The sequence below is a fragment of the Diorhabda sublineata genome, chromosome 3 (assembly GCF_026230105.1).
Source record: "Diorhabda sublineata isolate icDioSubl1.1 chromosome 3, icDioSubl1.1, whole genome shotgun sequence".
Lineage (NCBI taxonomy): Eukaryota > Metazoa > Arthropoda > Insecta > Coleoptera > Chrysomelidae > Diorhabda > Diorhabda sublineata.
The window spans coordinates 36251001-36265636 of NC_079476.1; the positions used below are offsets into that span (position 1 = coordinate 36251001).

Sequence of the window (14636 nt, forward strand, 5' to 3'; positions counted from 1 at the left end):
CCAGTCCCTTCTAAGTCTTCTGCTATCTTGTGGTACTAATAATGGACGGAGTGACGGGTTATTGGGTGAATCCAGTCTTTTCTACTTTGTTCTATAATTACACACTGTATGAATGGGATACTTGAGCGTTAGGTTTGATGCATTCCAGGGAGAATCAGTTATTATACATATTATTTTGGATACATATTGGATCATATTTGAGGAGTAAAAATAAAACAAAAGCTCAAAGACGAAAAGTAACTTTATTAAATATCATTATTACAAGGAATGATGCCAAAAATATTTATCATGATTCACTTCCAATACAACTCTTAGAAATTGTGTTGTTGGTGTTATTATTCACAGTACACAGAAATTTTAATGACCACTAAGTTGGGACTTCTACAACTGTTAGTAATAATAATACTGAACACATTATTTACTACCACCACATCAATTACGCTACCTGATGCACGTTTCGATAACCATGTCGTCCTCTTCAGAGATTGTTCACCTTAGATCATACAGGATGATAACAGTGTAACTGATTTTTAGTGCAGTGGTAGAAAACAGTGAGTACAGTTTCCTTGTTTCACTTTTTGTTTTCAATCTAGAAAGTAGTTGAAAATTTGACGGAAGCAAGTAAATAAATATTACCAAAATTTTTTTTGATAACATTTGTTTTTTTATCAGATTAATAAAAGCCTCAACACTTTTCTGTGATCATACAGATATATCATTAACGTTAAATATTGAAAAAATGTAGTGTGTCTTGAAATATTTTTGCTATATAAAGTGATAAACTGCTTAATAACTTGTTTTCGACATCTTTACAAAAAAAATAAAGTATCAACAAAAAATGTTTTCATACAAATAATAACCACAACAAATTGTCCATTTCTTTGGAAACCAATTGATGGAACTGGATGAAGCAATGAAGAAAAATGGCCAGAATTGTCAAATCAGAAAGTTTTAGTGTTCCATCATGATAATGCAACCTTCCCAGTCAGTGGGCACTCATTTTTACCAGCTGATCTTAAGAAGACCTAAAAAAAGGCTAAGAAAAGTATGAAGTACTGCTTAATGTCCAAGAATACATAAAAATTTAATGAGGAAATTGGTACAGTAAAACAAGGATTGGTTGATTCAAGATCACAAAGCACTGGATAAAGATTTGAGAATGTTTATAGGTATAAAAGACATGAGGTGGATAATTTTTAGATAAGACAGACTGGACTTTGTGAAAAATGAAGCCAAACTATTGACGACGATAGTTCAATAAAATTTGAATTGATTACTAAAAGAGGCAAAAATTTGACAAACAAAAAATTTCCATTCCGAGGATTTGAAAATGAAGCCAAAGCCGAAAAAAATTTTTGTTCAATCTCACAATTTAAACTTATATCTCTGTAAGATTGAAATATTTCGAGAATTAAACCATTTGGGTAGCACAGGTGTTAGTAATGAAATTTTGTCTAGAATACATTATGACAGGCCACAATTATTGAGTCATTGAAAAGATCTAAAGCAAATATCTAGTGACCTGATTTATATATCTATCGTCCTGTAATATTTTTACAGAATCTTGAAAAATCTAAAAAAATATGTGTCATTTTCACTCCTAGGAAGTTTCGGAAGTGAAACGCTGATATATATATATATATATATATATATATATATATATATATATATATATAAATTTAAATATGATTAGGTCACATAGCAGTCTTATAGGACAAAATTTTTATTGAACGTACACAATTTCTACCAAAACAGTATTTTTATGCAAACTTCATAAAGCAAATAATTATATTCATTATTGATACAACTTTACCAGACAGTTTGTAGATAACAATATAAAATTCACTATGTAGTTGATTTTTTCAAAGGATAATAATTTTCATTTTAAAAAACGTTCATTTCATTTCTAGTTTTTATTTGATTTTAGGTTAGGAAAGATAAAGCGACACCAGAGGCCATATCAGTGGCAAAAAGTTGGAAGCCCTTCTGTATAAGTTAGAATGTTGCCAGACAATTTCGTATCAATAAATTTGTAAGAAACTTGGTGACTGATGTATGTGATCACCATATCAGCTGATATTAAATACGAGGACTTAATTCTAGGAAATAATTTAACACATATTATATAAATGTCTGCACACCACAGTTCCTCAAAAAGACAGAAGCAAAAAATTAGATACTGTCAAAATGTGGTTATGTGTACCATTTTGAGAATGATTATAGAATAATACCTAGATATGCACAATCAATGGAGCCAACACATCTAATAAATAAATCCACACCTGTTATGTAAAAATTTTATTAGAGTTTGAAACTAGTTTGTTGTTTATTTATGGTGTTTATGGTTGTTTCATAAAAGCTATGTGGGAATGAATCATTCTTCGGCAAAAATTTGTGCCAAAACGGCTCGTACGGTAAATGAATATTTTACCACCGTCAAACATGACGTTTGGTTGGTTATTTTCATGGGACCTTCCAAAAGGTGACTGTTATACCTGGAATATAAAGTTGTAGAAAAATGTAAAAGGATGAAAACGGATATTCACAATATCAGTGGAAGAAGAAAAATTTCGGGTTCTACGGAGATCACAAAAAAGCGCCACAAGAACATAGGGCGGTATGTATTTAGAGATTATGATTAAAAATAGAACTAGACATCTTAAAGAGATAAATTAGTTCAAATTTTTCACAATAGCACAAATTTATAAAGTAAATCTATTAATTAATAGCGAACATCAATATACATTCTAGTGAAATTTAAAATATATTGTTTCATACACATTTTATTTATTTTGTTTTAAATTGCTTTGTGACCAAATTATCAATTTAATTACGAATAAATGTAAGAAAACTTCAAATGATAGATATAAAAAGATTGTCGGGATTTAAAACCTAGATAGACTATAGAGATTTAAGTTTTAAATAAAATTTCGCTTTATAAAATATGAGTTTGTACGTCCGATCCTAGAATCGAAATCCCAACGATCACAATTTATTTGTGCGGCATCATTTCTTTATTGCAAAATAAAAATCCACAAATCTCTTGTCATTAATTCTATCACACTATTGTTGTAAACTAAGTTACCGTATTGATGGTCGTAAGTCGTCTTTCGTTTTTCTAAAATGTTTATATTTCTTTTCAACAATTCGCAGTAATTAGACAAAAAAAATATGAACCTGTTGGAATAATTTAATTAATATTAATTACGTTTATGTAAATATTCATCTATAGAAGATCACTGGACCACTATCCACAGTCTCATAATGATCCTTTTTAAAAAAGTTCATGCCACGTAAGTGTACACTTTTCTGTCCTCCGGCGTGCGCGCCAAATATTCTCTCTCTATTAAACCTTCTATCCTTTTCTTTATTATAACGGGCGAGGGAAGAAAACGACTCTTCAATTGTTCGGTTACTTCTGTAACTAAGATGTTGTGCGCCATTCTTTTGCGAGACTTCATTATTCGTACAATAGCTGCTTCAATTTCATGCTTCCTATCTTCATCTACCTACAATTACGAAAAACATTTGTTAAATCGATAACATTTTGTATATATATTATTGATTGGAATTGATAAACATAAGCATTTCACCAGAATATCAAAAATATTCAACATTAAATTAAAAACTGGAAATTCTTTTTAAATTAATATCTCAAAAATAAATGTATCTATGTAAATGTAAATTCTACAGTAGCATTTGAATGTCAAGGGAAACGCAAAGATCTTCGATTTGACAAGAAGTTCGAGATAATAAGTATGTATTTGATGACCAAAATTTCGTTTTAAAAAGACATACATATTTTTTGTGGTGTTGATAAATAATAATTCTTTTTTTTAGTAGATACATATTTATTGTAATCAATCACAAATTCCAACAAAATTTCTTATTTTGCTTTACCAATTATTTTTCCAATAGCAAATAACGATCGGCATACACAATCTTCAATATCATTACACCTTTCAAAGTAAGTTCGTAGTTTGTTTATTTGGTGCGCTGGTTTCTTTATTTAATATGAAAGGTATAAAATGTATAAAATCGGTATTATCAACATTATTTCGGTTAATATTATCGTCATCCTCATTTTGAAGAACAATATCAAGGATTTCAAGAGTCACTCAAGGTTTCGTTTCAAGTAGCTATGCTTTAATAAGCTTTAATAACCTTCGATTTAACTCCTACATTGTGCAGTTTACTCTGATTGGCTTTCAAGTCCATAAACGGCTCAGAGCCTTTTGTGCTATTAAAAATAGTTTCAGATAAACTTGTCCAGCTTTGTATACCATCATAATTTTTAATGGAGGAATTACGTTGTGAACTGGACAACTGTCAGCGAAAAGTAATATTCTTTTCTCTTTTATCTCTCTTTCTTAATAGCTCTTTACTTTACCATGAGATTTTTTATTCTTAAAAATAAATACTTGAAAAAAAGGCGAATCTCGTCGACATTTAAGAAATATTTTGGTTCATAATGTTTTAGTTAACTCCTCACCTCACTTTTCATTCGTCACATATTTCATTTGTCACACTTGAACTTTCACCATAAACCTTCTTAACCACAAGATCAAGACACTTCTTAAAATTTATCAACCAACCATTGCTGCCTTGAAATGAATTGTGTTTTAAAAATTTTTGATTTTAAAATTCTTGCATTTTCACATAAGATGCATCTTAATACACTTATGTTTCTGTCATAACATTGTTTGAATCAGGTGATTAAGAATTCTAGACATCCGAAAATTCGGCTAGTCATTCACTTTTGCACAACAAATTACTGCTCTTTAGTTTCTTTTGAATGATGGTAGGTAAAATTCTGGAAATCAATATGAGCTTCTACTTGTCACTTTTAATCGCATTAATAATGATTTTTTCACGTAAAGTTAATGCTAGTTTTCTTTCAAGACTCATGTTGTTGCCAGTTAAGAGGCCAAATGAATACTAGTCGAAAAAATAAATTTAGGTTGTGATGCACAGCTCTATGACTTATAAAGTTTGATAAATGAATTCAGAATTCTATTTTGTTGCTTCGACTTCGGGAATCCCAAGACATTATGTTTTACTAACTTGGACTTGGATTTTTGAAATTCGAAGTGTTGAATATAGATATGTACTAAAATGTTTATACAGGAAAATAACATTTTGTTCGAGTTACAAAGTCTAAATAAATGGAAATACCAAGTATTTGGGGATTTAAGAAGGTTATAGAAATTCCACTACATATACTTAAAATTTTGTTTTAGTATTTACCTTATTCCTTGTTTCTCGCCTTTCGGGTTCATTTTCTCCTTTTGCCGCTACCGTTTGTATTTTAACTCTATGCAATTTTGAAGTGAACGAATCGTTAACGTAAAATTCGTGGCTGGATTCTATTTCTTTAGTCTTCGGGTTTTTAATTAGAATCCTTTGGGTAGCCTTACCCATCGCTAATGATTGCAACGCCCTATTTAGTGAAGAGGCGATAAAAAACAAAATATATGATCATTTATATTTGATACTGTAGAAAGTGTAAAGTACAACAAAATTTACAAAAAATAAAATTAAATTGAAGTGAATGAGGGAGATTAGAGGGAAAATATGCAGCCAATAACGTATTCCAGCAATGCAAACTTATCAACGTTGTTTGTAGTAAAATAATCTAACTTCAAGTTAGTGTAGATACCAGGAACCTAGAACAATGGTCACAAAAGGCAATACATGGTAGACATCATTATTTCAACCAGTAGCATACTGACAAAGAACCTTCAAACAGATGGGTTACTAGCAGAACCCTCTTTACAGAGACCAATGGCTTCAACATAAAACATCTGCTTGTAGTGTGTTAGTTAATACTGAGTGTGCAACACCATTCACCAGAAACTGGCCAAAAAATTTGGTATTCTCAGTACCTATAAAGTGTATATACCGAAAATGACAATTTTATACTACACTATGATAAGTGCATTATCACTGATACACAGGTAATGAATAACAGACCTGACATTGTGGTGGTTGATATAAGAGTCAACTCAGTCCTTCTCTTCGGCGAAGCCATATCAAATATTACAATAGAGCAATTTGAGTGGTGCCTGTCGTGTGAAGATACCTCTTGCTAGGAAAGTATTTTCAACAACTCAATACAAAGAAAATATTTCAAAATGGGATAGCAAACAAAAAAAACTTGATATGAAAGAAAAAGTGCTGTGAACCTCTTACAAAATAAATGATGAATAAAATTTTTTGGTCTATAATTGAATGATAACAATGAAAATACTTATGAATATTTGAGATAGAAAAAATATATTTATAAACATAGCATTTTGTCGTTACCTGAAGATATTTTTAAATAAGTCCAACTGAAATACATTAATTAATATTTATTACCTAATAAGATCTCGTTCGGGTATATCGGATTCGTTTAGAATCTCTTCATACGTAAGTTTGTCGTGATTATTAAACAACATCAAAACTACCATCTGGTAAGTCGAAACTTGTATAATGTGCTTACGGGGACCCGATCTTGTTGAAACTATTGTGGTTGAGGAAGAACACGCCCCATCTTTATCACTATCATCTTTCTTAGGTCCATAAAAGACGGCATTCAGATCGGCATTACCAAGTTGGGGCTGCAACGTCAATTGGCGTCCACTATGTTTGGCTAAGTAAAACCTACAATTAATGTAATTTAATTATATATACCCCGTATCCATATACAAGCCGCCTTCAATACCAAATCCTATCGTACACAAATTACAAAACTGGACACTTACGGACTTCAGAGTCACATCAATACAAAATAAAAGTAAGTAATTTGATACGTTAATGGAATTTCAAGTGTCTAGTACTTAATAAGGGATACTTGGAATCACTTAACTACATGATTAACAGATCCTAATGCTTCCCATCAAAAGCGGTGAGATAATTCACCCACAAGAGGTTGTGTCTCTGTCTGGGTTACATTCGTGCAATGCATCAGTGGTTTGAGGGAAAATACTTTCCGATTCAGCATATTGATAATTTAAATGGAATTATGAAATCACAATTAGGATGGTTATTTTTGTTGTAATTATATAAAAGGATCAAATAAAAGACACAAGAAAGAAATTTAATATCCTCTAGTTCAGTTTGCAAAATACTTCAAGATCTTGATGTACCTATTCCCATCGAACTGATTCTGAAACTTATGAGACTGATACTTAATCCGAAGAAGTGAAAGTTGAAGATAGAGAGTATCTCTTATAGGAGAAAAGTTGACAAAGAAATGAAATAGGACCAATAGTAGATGAAAATTCAGCTTTCCGAAATAATCTAATATAAATACCGAAAAAGGTCAACTTTGCACGCCTGTGAATTGGATACTTAAGGAGGGGCTCTGTAATTTTTGTTATACAATCTTAGAAAATATTTTGCGGAGCACAGGAATATCAATGTAAAATATCCAATTTACCAATGCGAATTTCTATACAAATAGTTACTTACCGCCGAAAACATTCAAACGCGGCAAGAGGAACAGCTGGTATGTGACATTTTGGAGTAGCACTCTGGGTTGGCCAAAAACCGGTTGTAAGTACTCGCATAAATAAATCTACGCCTCCTAAATTAGTCTAAAAAATAATAAAATATTATCAAGCCAATGAAATAGTTTATTGTATATGATATATACATTTAATAATCTGTAGTGAACAAAACATCTTTATGTATGACTGTTACTCAAATTGTGGGATAATGAAAAAATCTGGACTATTTCATTTAATAATGATAAATATACAATACAAGGATCAGGTGCTAACATAAGTTTTTTAAGGTGCAACATTTCTTTAAATTTGGTTCCAGCTTAGAGCTTAGATAATTTTCTGCTGGAACATTATTTCTACATTAATATTCCAAATCAGAAAGTGTAGACAAAGATAACATTTTGTAAAAGGTAACTCTGTGCACTTCTCTATTTATAATTACGATAAGGGGTTACAGCATTATTCAACTTAAAAAATGTGTCGTGAAGAACAAAAGTTTGAGAATTGTTAACATATACAGATAATAAAAGTATTAATATTAAGTGATACATTATGAAAACAGTTTATTTATTTGTATGGAACAAACTGTTTTTTGTCAAATTCTATACATTAATTTCACAAAAGTTTCTAATTAATCAATTAAAAATTTATGATGCACCAAGAATTTAGAAAATAAAGCACACAATAAAATTAGTTTATATTTAAGTAACCAGTTATTTTACACAGGTGTAAGGGAATTAATTTGAATATTCTCTTACTCACCTCAGATTTGGTAATGTGTTCTTTAAATTCATCCATAATTGTATTAGAAACAGTCATGTCTTTGAACATTCCTTCTAACTTGGATGTGAATTGGCAGCCGCATTCCGTCTAAAAAAATTTTTGCTGTACATTCCGTTTGAATTGAAATGTTTTTTACCTTTAACTTGGAGATCATGTTCTTTTCCCAATCATCACTGACAGATTTATTGAGTAACAGCCGTTTGGCAAGATGTTGTTTATAATACCTTTCAAATACATCTTTTTCTTGAAGAAACCTAAATAGAACCATCGACTTATCTAAAACGAGTTCTATATCTTGTTCTGACATCTGAAAATTAAATAAATCTTACACATCATATAACATATATTAGAAAGAAATGAAAATATTGATGCTACTTACATATTTATAATAAAGTATGTAAAGGAGGAAAATTTTTCATTAATTGTACTATTGTATGAGAATAGAATAAATATTCATATATACCAAAATAAAGTTTCAAAGAAATTAATAGGGAAGATTGAAAATACATTCTATAAGATCCAAAATGGATTTAGAAGTTGAAGAGATGCACAAGAAGGCACAAAATGTCAAAAATAGTCAGAACAACTCGAGGAATAAGACAGCTCTTTTTGGTCACTTTTAATGAAATTATAAAATAAGCATCACACTATAAATTGGGAAATTACAATATGGAATCATCATCAACTTGAAGATAAATGAGAATAAAATAGAATCGAGGATGAACTAAAGGAGAGAACAGGGGCAGCAGGAAGACTTTTGAAGTATCAATAATAGCAGATGGTTTGGACAAGTAACAAGAAAGGGAGAAGGCAAAATGGTTAGCAAGAACTGCAAAAATGAAAAAAAGGAAAACCAAGAAAAATATGGAATGAGGCAGGTCAAATAATGAAAAAAAAAGAAATATTGAATAGAATGTGATAGATGATAGAAGTGATAATACATTGTAGGTATTGTGTTATCATTGAGATAATAAATACTAACAGTATTAATTACCTGCTACCACAAAAAATGTAATATATGTCATATTATAAATATTGTAACAGTTAACAAACGGTTTTATTCTATAATAATTAAATATACTTACCCCTTTAACACCTTTTTTGAGCTTATCATCGATGAATAAAGATAAATATTCCGGTGATTTTGGATTTAAATTTAGAAAATGTTCGAAATCCGACGCAATCATTTGTTTAAATATTTTATCGTTATTGAAGGAATTCTTTAGGAAATGATCGAAACCATCTTTGAGATCCAAGAGAGATTGCACAAATGTGATGGCGTTGGTAGCTGGTTGATGCTCTTCTTCTTGAACAAGTGCTTTACCTTGTTCCCGAAGGTACAGACTCACACAATCTGACATAGTTTTAAGACCATCAGTAACACGTCCAAAAAGTTTGTACATACAAGCTAAGTCGTCGGTTTTTTGATGTTTCAGCATATGCACCACACCAGAATTCTCCATCTAAAGAGTATTATTTGATCAATTATCAATTTATTTTAAAACTGCTTAAAAAAATTACCTCCACAATTGTCTTCATATGCTTTTTTATTAATTCTTCCTCTACTACTTCGACGATTCGAGATTCTGTTGATTCATCTAAATAGTGTTTAGCACGGTCAGATTCCTCATTAATTCTTGCTTCGACCTTTTTTATATACACTGAAGCACTATTTTCTGCTAAAAATCGTTGACTCTCCACCTTAAACAAACGATTAGTAAATTTAAAATTTCCAGTAAAATACTGTGATTTACCTTATAAAACTCTGCAGATTGTTGTAAAAACGGTCGTTCGAAATCTTCTTCATAGACAGAGCGAGAATTAATACCCAGAACCATCAACATTTGACAAGCGTTTTTAATAGAAATTCTATCGACTTTCTCTCCCCTACGTTCTCTCATTACCATATCAAGTAAAGTTTCTCGCAAATGATCTCTAATACAACCATACCGCACCACCTAAAAATTTTAAATATTTAACTATCTAATTTTTTACTGTTAAATCTAAAATATTTTTTTTGTTTGATTATAAAGAATTTCATATTTACCTGGTCCCTAAATATAATAAGTCCAAGATTATATACATTATCAACATCATTTTGTTGTACATAAACTCTATCCATATACATAAGGATATCTCTTATCATGACCATTGATGTTTGATGATCATTCCAAGCTTGATTTAATGTCATTAAAAAATTATTGTGTAGGGATTTCAAAACATCTTCTCTAACCTGCAATATAAAATAATATAAACAACCATTACTATTGAACATAAAGTAGTAATATATGAGCATTAAGATTTGGTACAAATTATGCAAGACATTAATCTTACATAGAGGTGAACATATAAAATTTCACAAAAAGAAGCCTTAAAAATAAATATTAATTAATATAATTCTAAAAAGTTGTGAATAAATTTATCTTATTTTGGCTCTTCATTTCAAGTTGTCGACCCATTTGCGACTAAGATGAATTCTTCTTCAACATGAGATGTTCAAGTTGTAAATAAAACTGTTATATGATCCCTTGTAGCAAGAGCTTATCAATTGCTCTATTTATATACAAGCATAAACTTTGAAAACATTGGAGATATGAAGTGATAGGTAGAAGGTGAACTGAAAATATGAAATAACCCGGTATATTATCTTGATGGTGAATGATTATTTCTCCCACCATTTAAAAGAAAACAGTAGTAATGTTGATTAATAATTTTCAGGAAGCTTGTTGAGGCACATAATATTATATTATAAAAACAATGAATTCTTGCAATTTTGCTTTATTTAAAATTTCACATTAATTCATTGTTCTATATGAACTACTAATGTAAACAATGATATACCAATTTATTCACAAGTACTGTAGTCAAAACAGAAGGCTTTGTAATAAAAAGTTATTTATTATTTAATGCTCATATTCAAGATGGAATTTTTTAAACCATTTTTAATACTCATTCAATTCAAAATTACACTGTCTGACGCCTCAATCAATAAACAATTTATCATCTTCAGAGACAAAGTGTATTGTCACAAAAAAATATGCTGATATGAATGAGCAATAAACGTACCTGCATACAAAATTTTGTCAAGGTTAATTAAAAAATAGTAAAAAGGTAAATGTTACTGCTTTCTTATGAGAGTCTTGTATTTGAAGTGAAAAGCAACACTTCCAAAAACACTAGAAATTACATTTTTGTCATATTTTAACATTTTCATAATTCATTACACTCGATGAACACCATTTGAAATTTAATTGCAACAAATTTTTTACAATTATGTACAAAGTACATCAACATTACAAAAGTAATTTTTGATAAAAAAGATGGAAACATTTCAATTGAATCTAATAAAGGTCACAAACGAATTTGAATAATTACCTTTATTTCTAGATGATGTGTTACAACTTCTTTTAAACCTGTATATAAACGTTCCCCATGTTTATGTAAAACCATAGTATAGGCATTTCTATAAAGTTCTTCAAAACTTAAACCTGAATTATTTTTCTTTTGGATTTCTTGAATTGCATTTTTCAATAATGCCCATATACTCTCCACATATTTTTCATCCATAGTCATCTAAAAAGAAATTAAAGAATATATTTGTTTGTCCATTAGTTGTACAATATTTTCAAGTAATGTTAGAATACCAATCTTTGTTTACAAAAACTGAAATAATTACATTGTCACCTGGACTATCCCATTCATCCAAGTATTTAGAAACGTTCCTATTCATTTTAAGAGACTTCGATTTCATAGGACGGCATTTATGTAACCAATCTATAGAATTATAAATGAACTTGAAAACTATTGTGACTGTATTGCAAATTATGTAAAAAATTTAAATGTGTATGCCGTAAATATTTGATAAATGACAATGAATTTGAATTTTATGTGACTTAAATGACAGAAAATTTATTTTTGTAGCATTGGCATACTTCAACTTAGGACATATTTGCTTGTAAAATTTTGATCTGAGCAGAAATTATGATTGGTTACCTGTACTTTCAAATTTTTATTCAAAGTTTGGAATTTCTAATCTATCTTAATTTCCATTTTATTTTGATTTCAATAAAACTATTAATTTAAAACAAAATTAATTATACCATCTTTCTTACTACCTAACAAGATATATATTATTTATATTTGTTAAATCTCAACTTCAATATACTTTGGTAATCCTTTAATAAGAAGCATTAAGTTCAAACTTGAAACATATATTAGAACAAATTAGTTAAAAATAATCCTTCACTATAAAGAAATCTTGATTTTAAGATTAAACTGATTAAAAGGTTTATAGTGTATAAGTGTTACTATAGGCGCTTATTTAGAACATTTTACTGTTAATAAGAATATAGATTTTGGTCAAGATGAAAAGGTCATTCCTTATTAAATCAACACAGGGTATAAACCTGAACCCCTCAGAATTTAACAAAAGTTGGTGTCTAAAATGTGCATATTAGAAAATTTTCAAAATTCCAAGTGGAAGGCTAATGAATATATAGATAAACAATAATTTTAAATAAGGGTGTTTAATAAATTTAATACTTATCCTCCTAACTTAAATAATTTACACTATCATAATTGATTATGTGCTTATAAGGGCTGGTTTTGGCATTAATTTCACCTTCTCCAGACAATATAAATGTGTCGAGCCTGAGAAATTTCTGAATAACTGTTTCACCCAAGAAGTAACTATTAAGGGAACACATCAATATTGTGCTTATATACCTGTAAATTCAAGTGCATCAAAGATATATGTAAAAATATTTTCTAAAGACACAACAAAGGAAATAGTAGCCATTCAAAACTGCCCTGAAAAATTACAAATAACATAAGTTAGTTTATATATAAATGCTATTTATGACCAGAAGTGGTGGCTGGCATATGTGTTTGATAAGGGTGAAGAAGATAAAGTGAGTGACTTTTCTGTATCCTGCTGATCCCTCATCGTCATTTTCATATTCAAGAAAACCGAACATATTGTGTATACCATTGACAGGTGTTATTTGTTAATCCCACCACTTCTACAGGAAGGAATTATGCAATAGCATGTGAGGAATTCATAAAATCTTAACAAACCATCAAGTTCTAAATCACTTTTGCCTAAGATTTGATATTAAAAATTAAATTTAAAGTTCATGATTATTGTAATATAGTAAAGAAATCTGTAGTAGGTATGCTGATTAATAGTTTCATGAAACATATTTTTTATTATCATTTAACTATGGACACATCATATTCCAAAACTATTTATAAGAATTATATAACTTTATAACAAAATAGGTTGTGTTGCATATCAAAAGAAAAGGCATTTAAAAGTGAATAAAATGACACCACTCTTATATCTCTAGGTCAATTAGAAGAAAAGCAATGGTGATTTCAAAAATGTCGGTTACATTTTTTTGGTGCACTTTAGGAAACTCTATATATCCGTAATTCTGAAACTGTTAAGATATTTAAAAAAATTGGCATTTTTCTCCTTTTCATGAGGACAACCTTCATACCAAATTTCATCAAATTCTGAGGGGGTCAAGTAATTTTTTATTTTAGTCAGTTGATTTTATATAGAATGACCCTAAATTTATAATTGTAGTCTGCAATATTGGGACATTTTTATACTGATTTTTTTGAATTATCTTCCACAATAATAGTAAAATGCTTGGTTGGAAAAATAGTTGTAGGTCCTGCAGCTAGCTGTAACTTATATAAATGTTAAAATAGTAATATGTAATAGTATATCAACATATATAAAAGATGTAATACTCACTGGGAAGGCTCGAATTCGCATTTTGCCTTCTTTTTTAGTAAGACCACCACTTTTCATTGCTGACATTTTCTTTCTCTTTTTTTTTCGATCCAAATTCGGTAATTATTAGCAGGTATTCATTACACACAATCAATTTTAAGGTACATAACTAAAATATCAACACTTTAAACAATCCTTCATAGTTACAAAATGAAAATCGGATCTTTGCCACTTTATCAATTAGTGAATGATTTCTTGTTTTTATGTTTGCACTACTTTGGTCATTTTTAGTTGTAGTCATTCAACAAACGGCCACTTTCACTTTTGGATTAATGTAATATACTCCTGATTGTCTTAAGCCAATTGAATTTGTATCTAGCTTATCGCCTTTAGTATCCGATTTTTGAGTTTTATATTTCTATAATTTGGTAAGGACCCTTTTATTCAGCTGTTCCTTTTACATCCGTCATGTCATTCTATTCTTAATTTTCACCCAACAATTCTGCCAACTGAAATATTTACGGATTACGGGTTGCCTAAAACAAGTGATACCTGTCATCGTGCGGCAATCACACTTTACTTTTTGTCATTGTTACATAAAGCCGGTACATAGGAAAAAT

The 14636-nt window shown here is 29.6% G+C and overlaps 1 protein-coding gene across 1 annotated transcript; it reads right to left on the reverse strand.

Moving 5' to 3' along the window:
- Positions 1-229: 229 nt before the first annotated feature.
- LOC130441265 (cullin-3) lies at positions 230-14527 on the reverse strand. Its single transcript, XM_056774858.1, has 12 exons — positions 14038-14527; positions 11649-11846; positions 10321-10506; positions 10028-10231; positions 9795-9974; positions 9359-9736; positions 8410-8580; positions 8253-8360; positions 7456-7580; positions 6361-6645; positions 5248-5440; positions 230-3509 (listed from the first exon to the last, which is right to left on the reverse strand). The coding sequence occupies exons 1-12, from the start codon at positions 14101-14103 to the stop codon at positions 3285-3287; spliced, it is 2319 nt and encodes a 772-aa protein (XP_056630836.1). The 5' UTR covers positions 14104-14527; the 3' UTR covers positions 230-3284.
- Between the last annotated feature and the right edge of the window lie 109 nt (positions 14528-14636).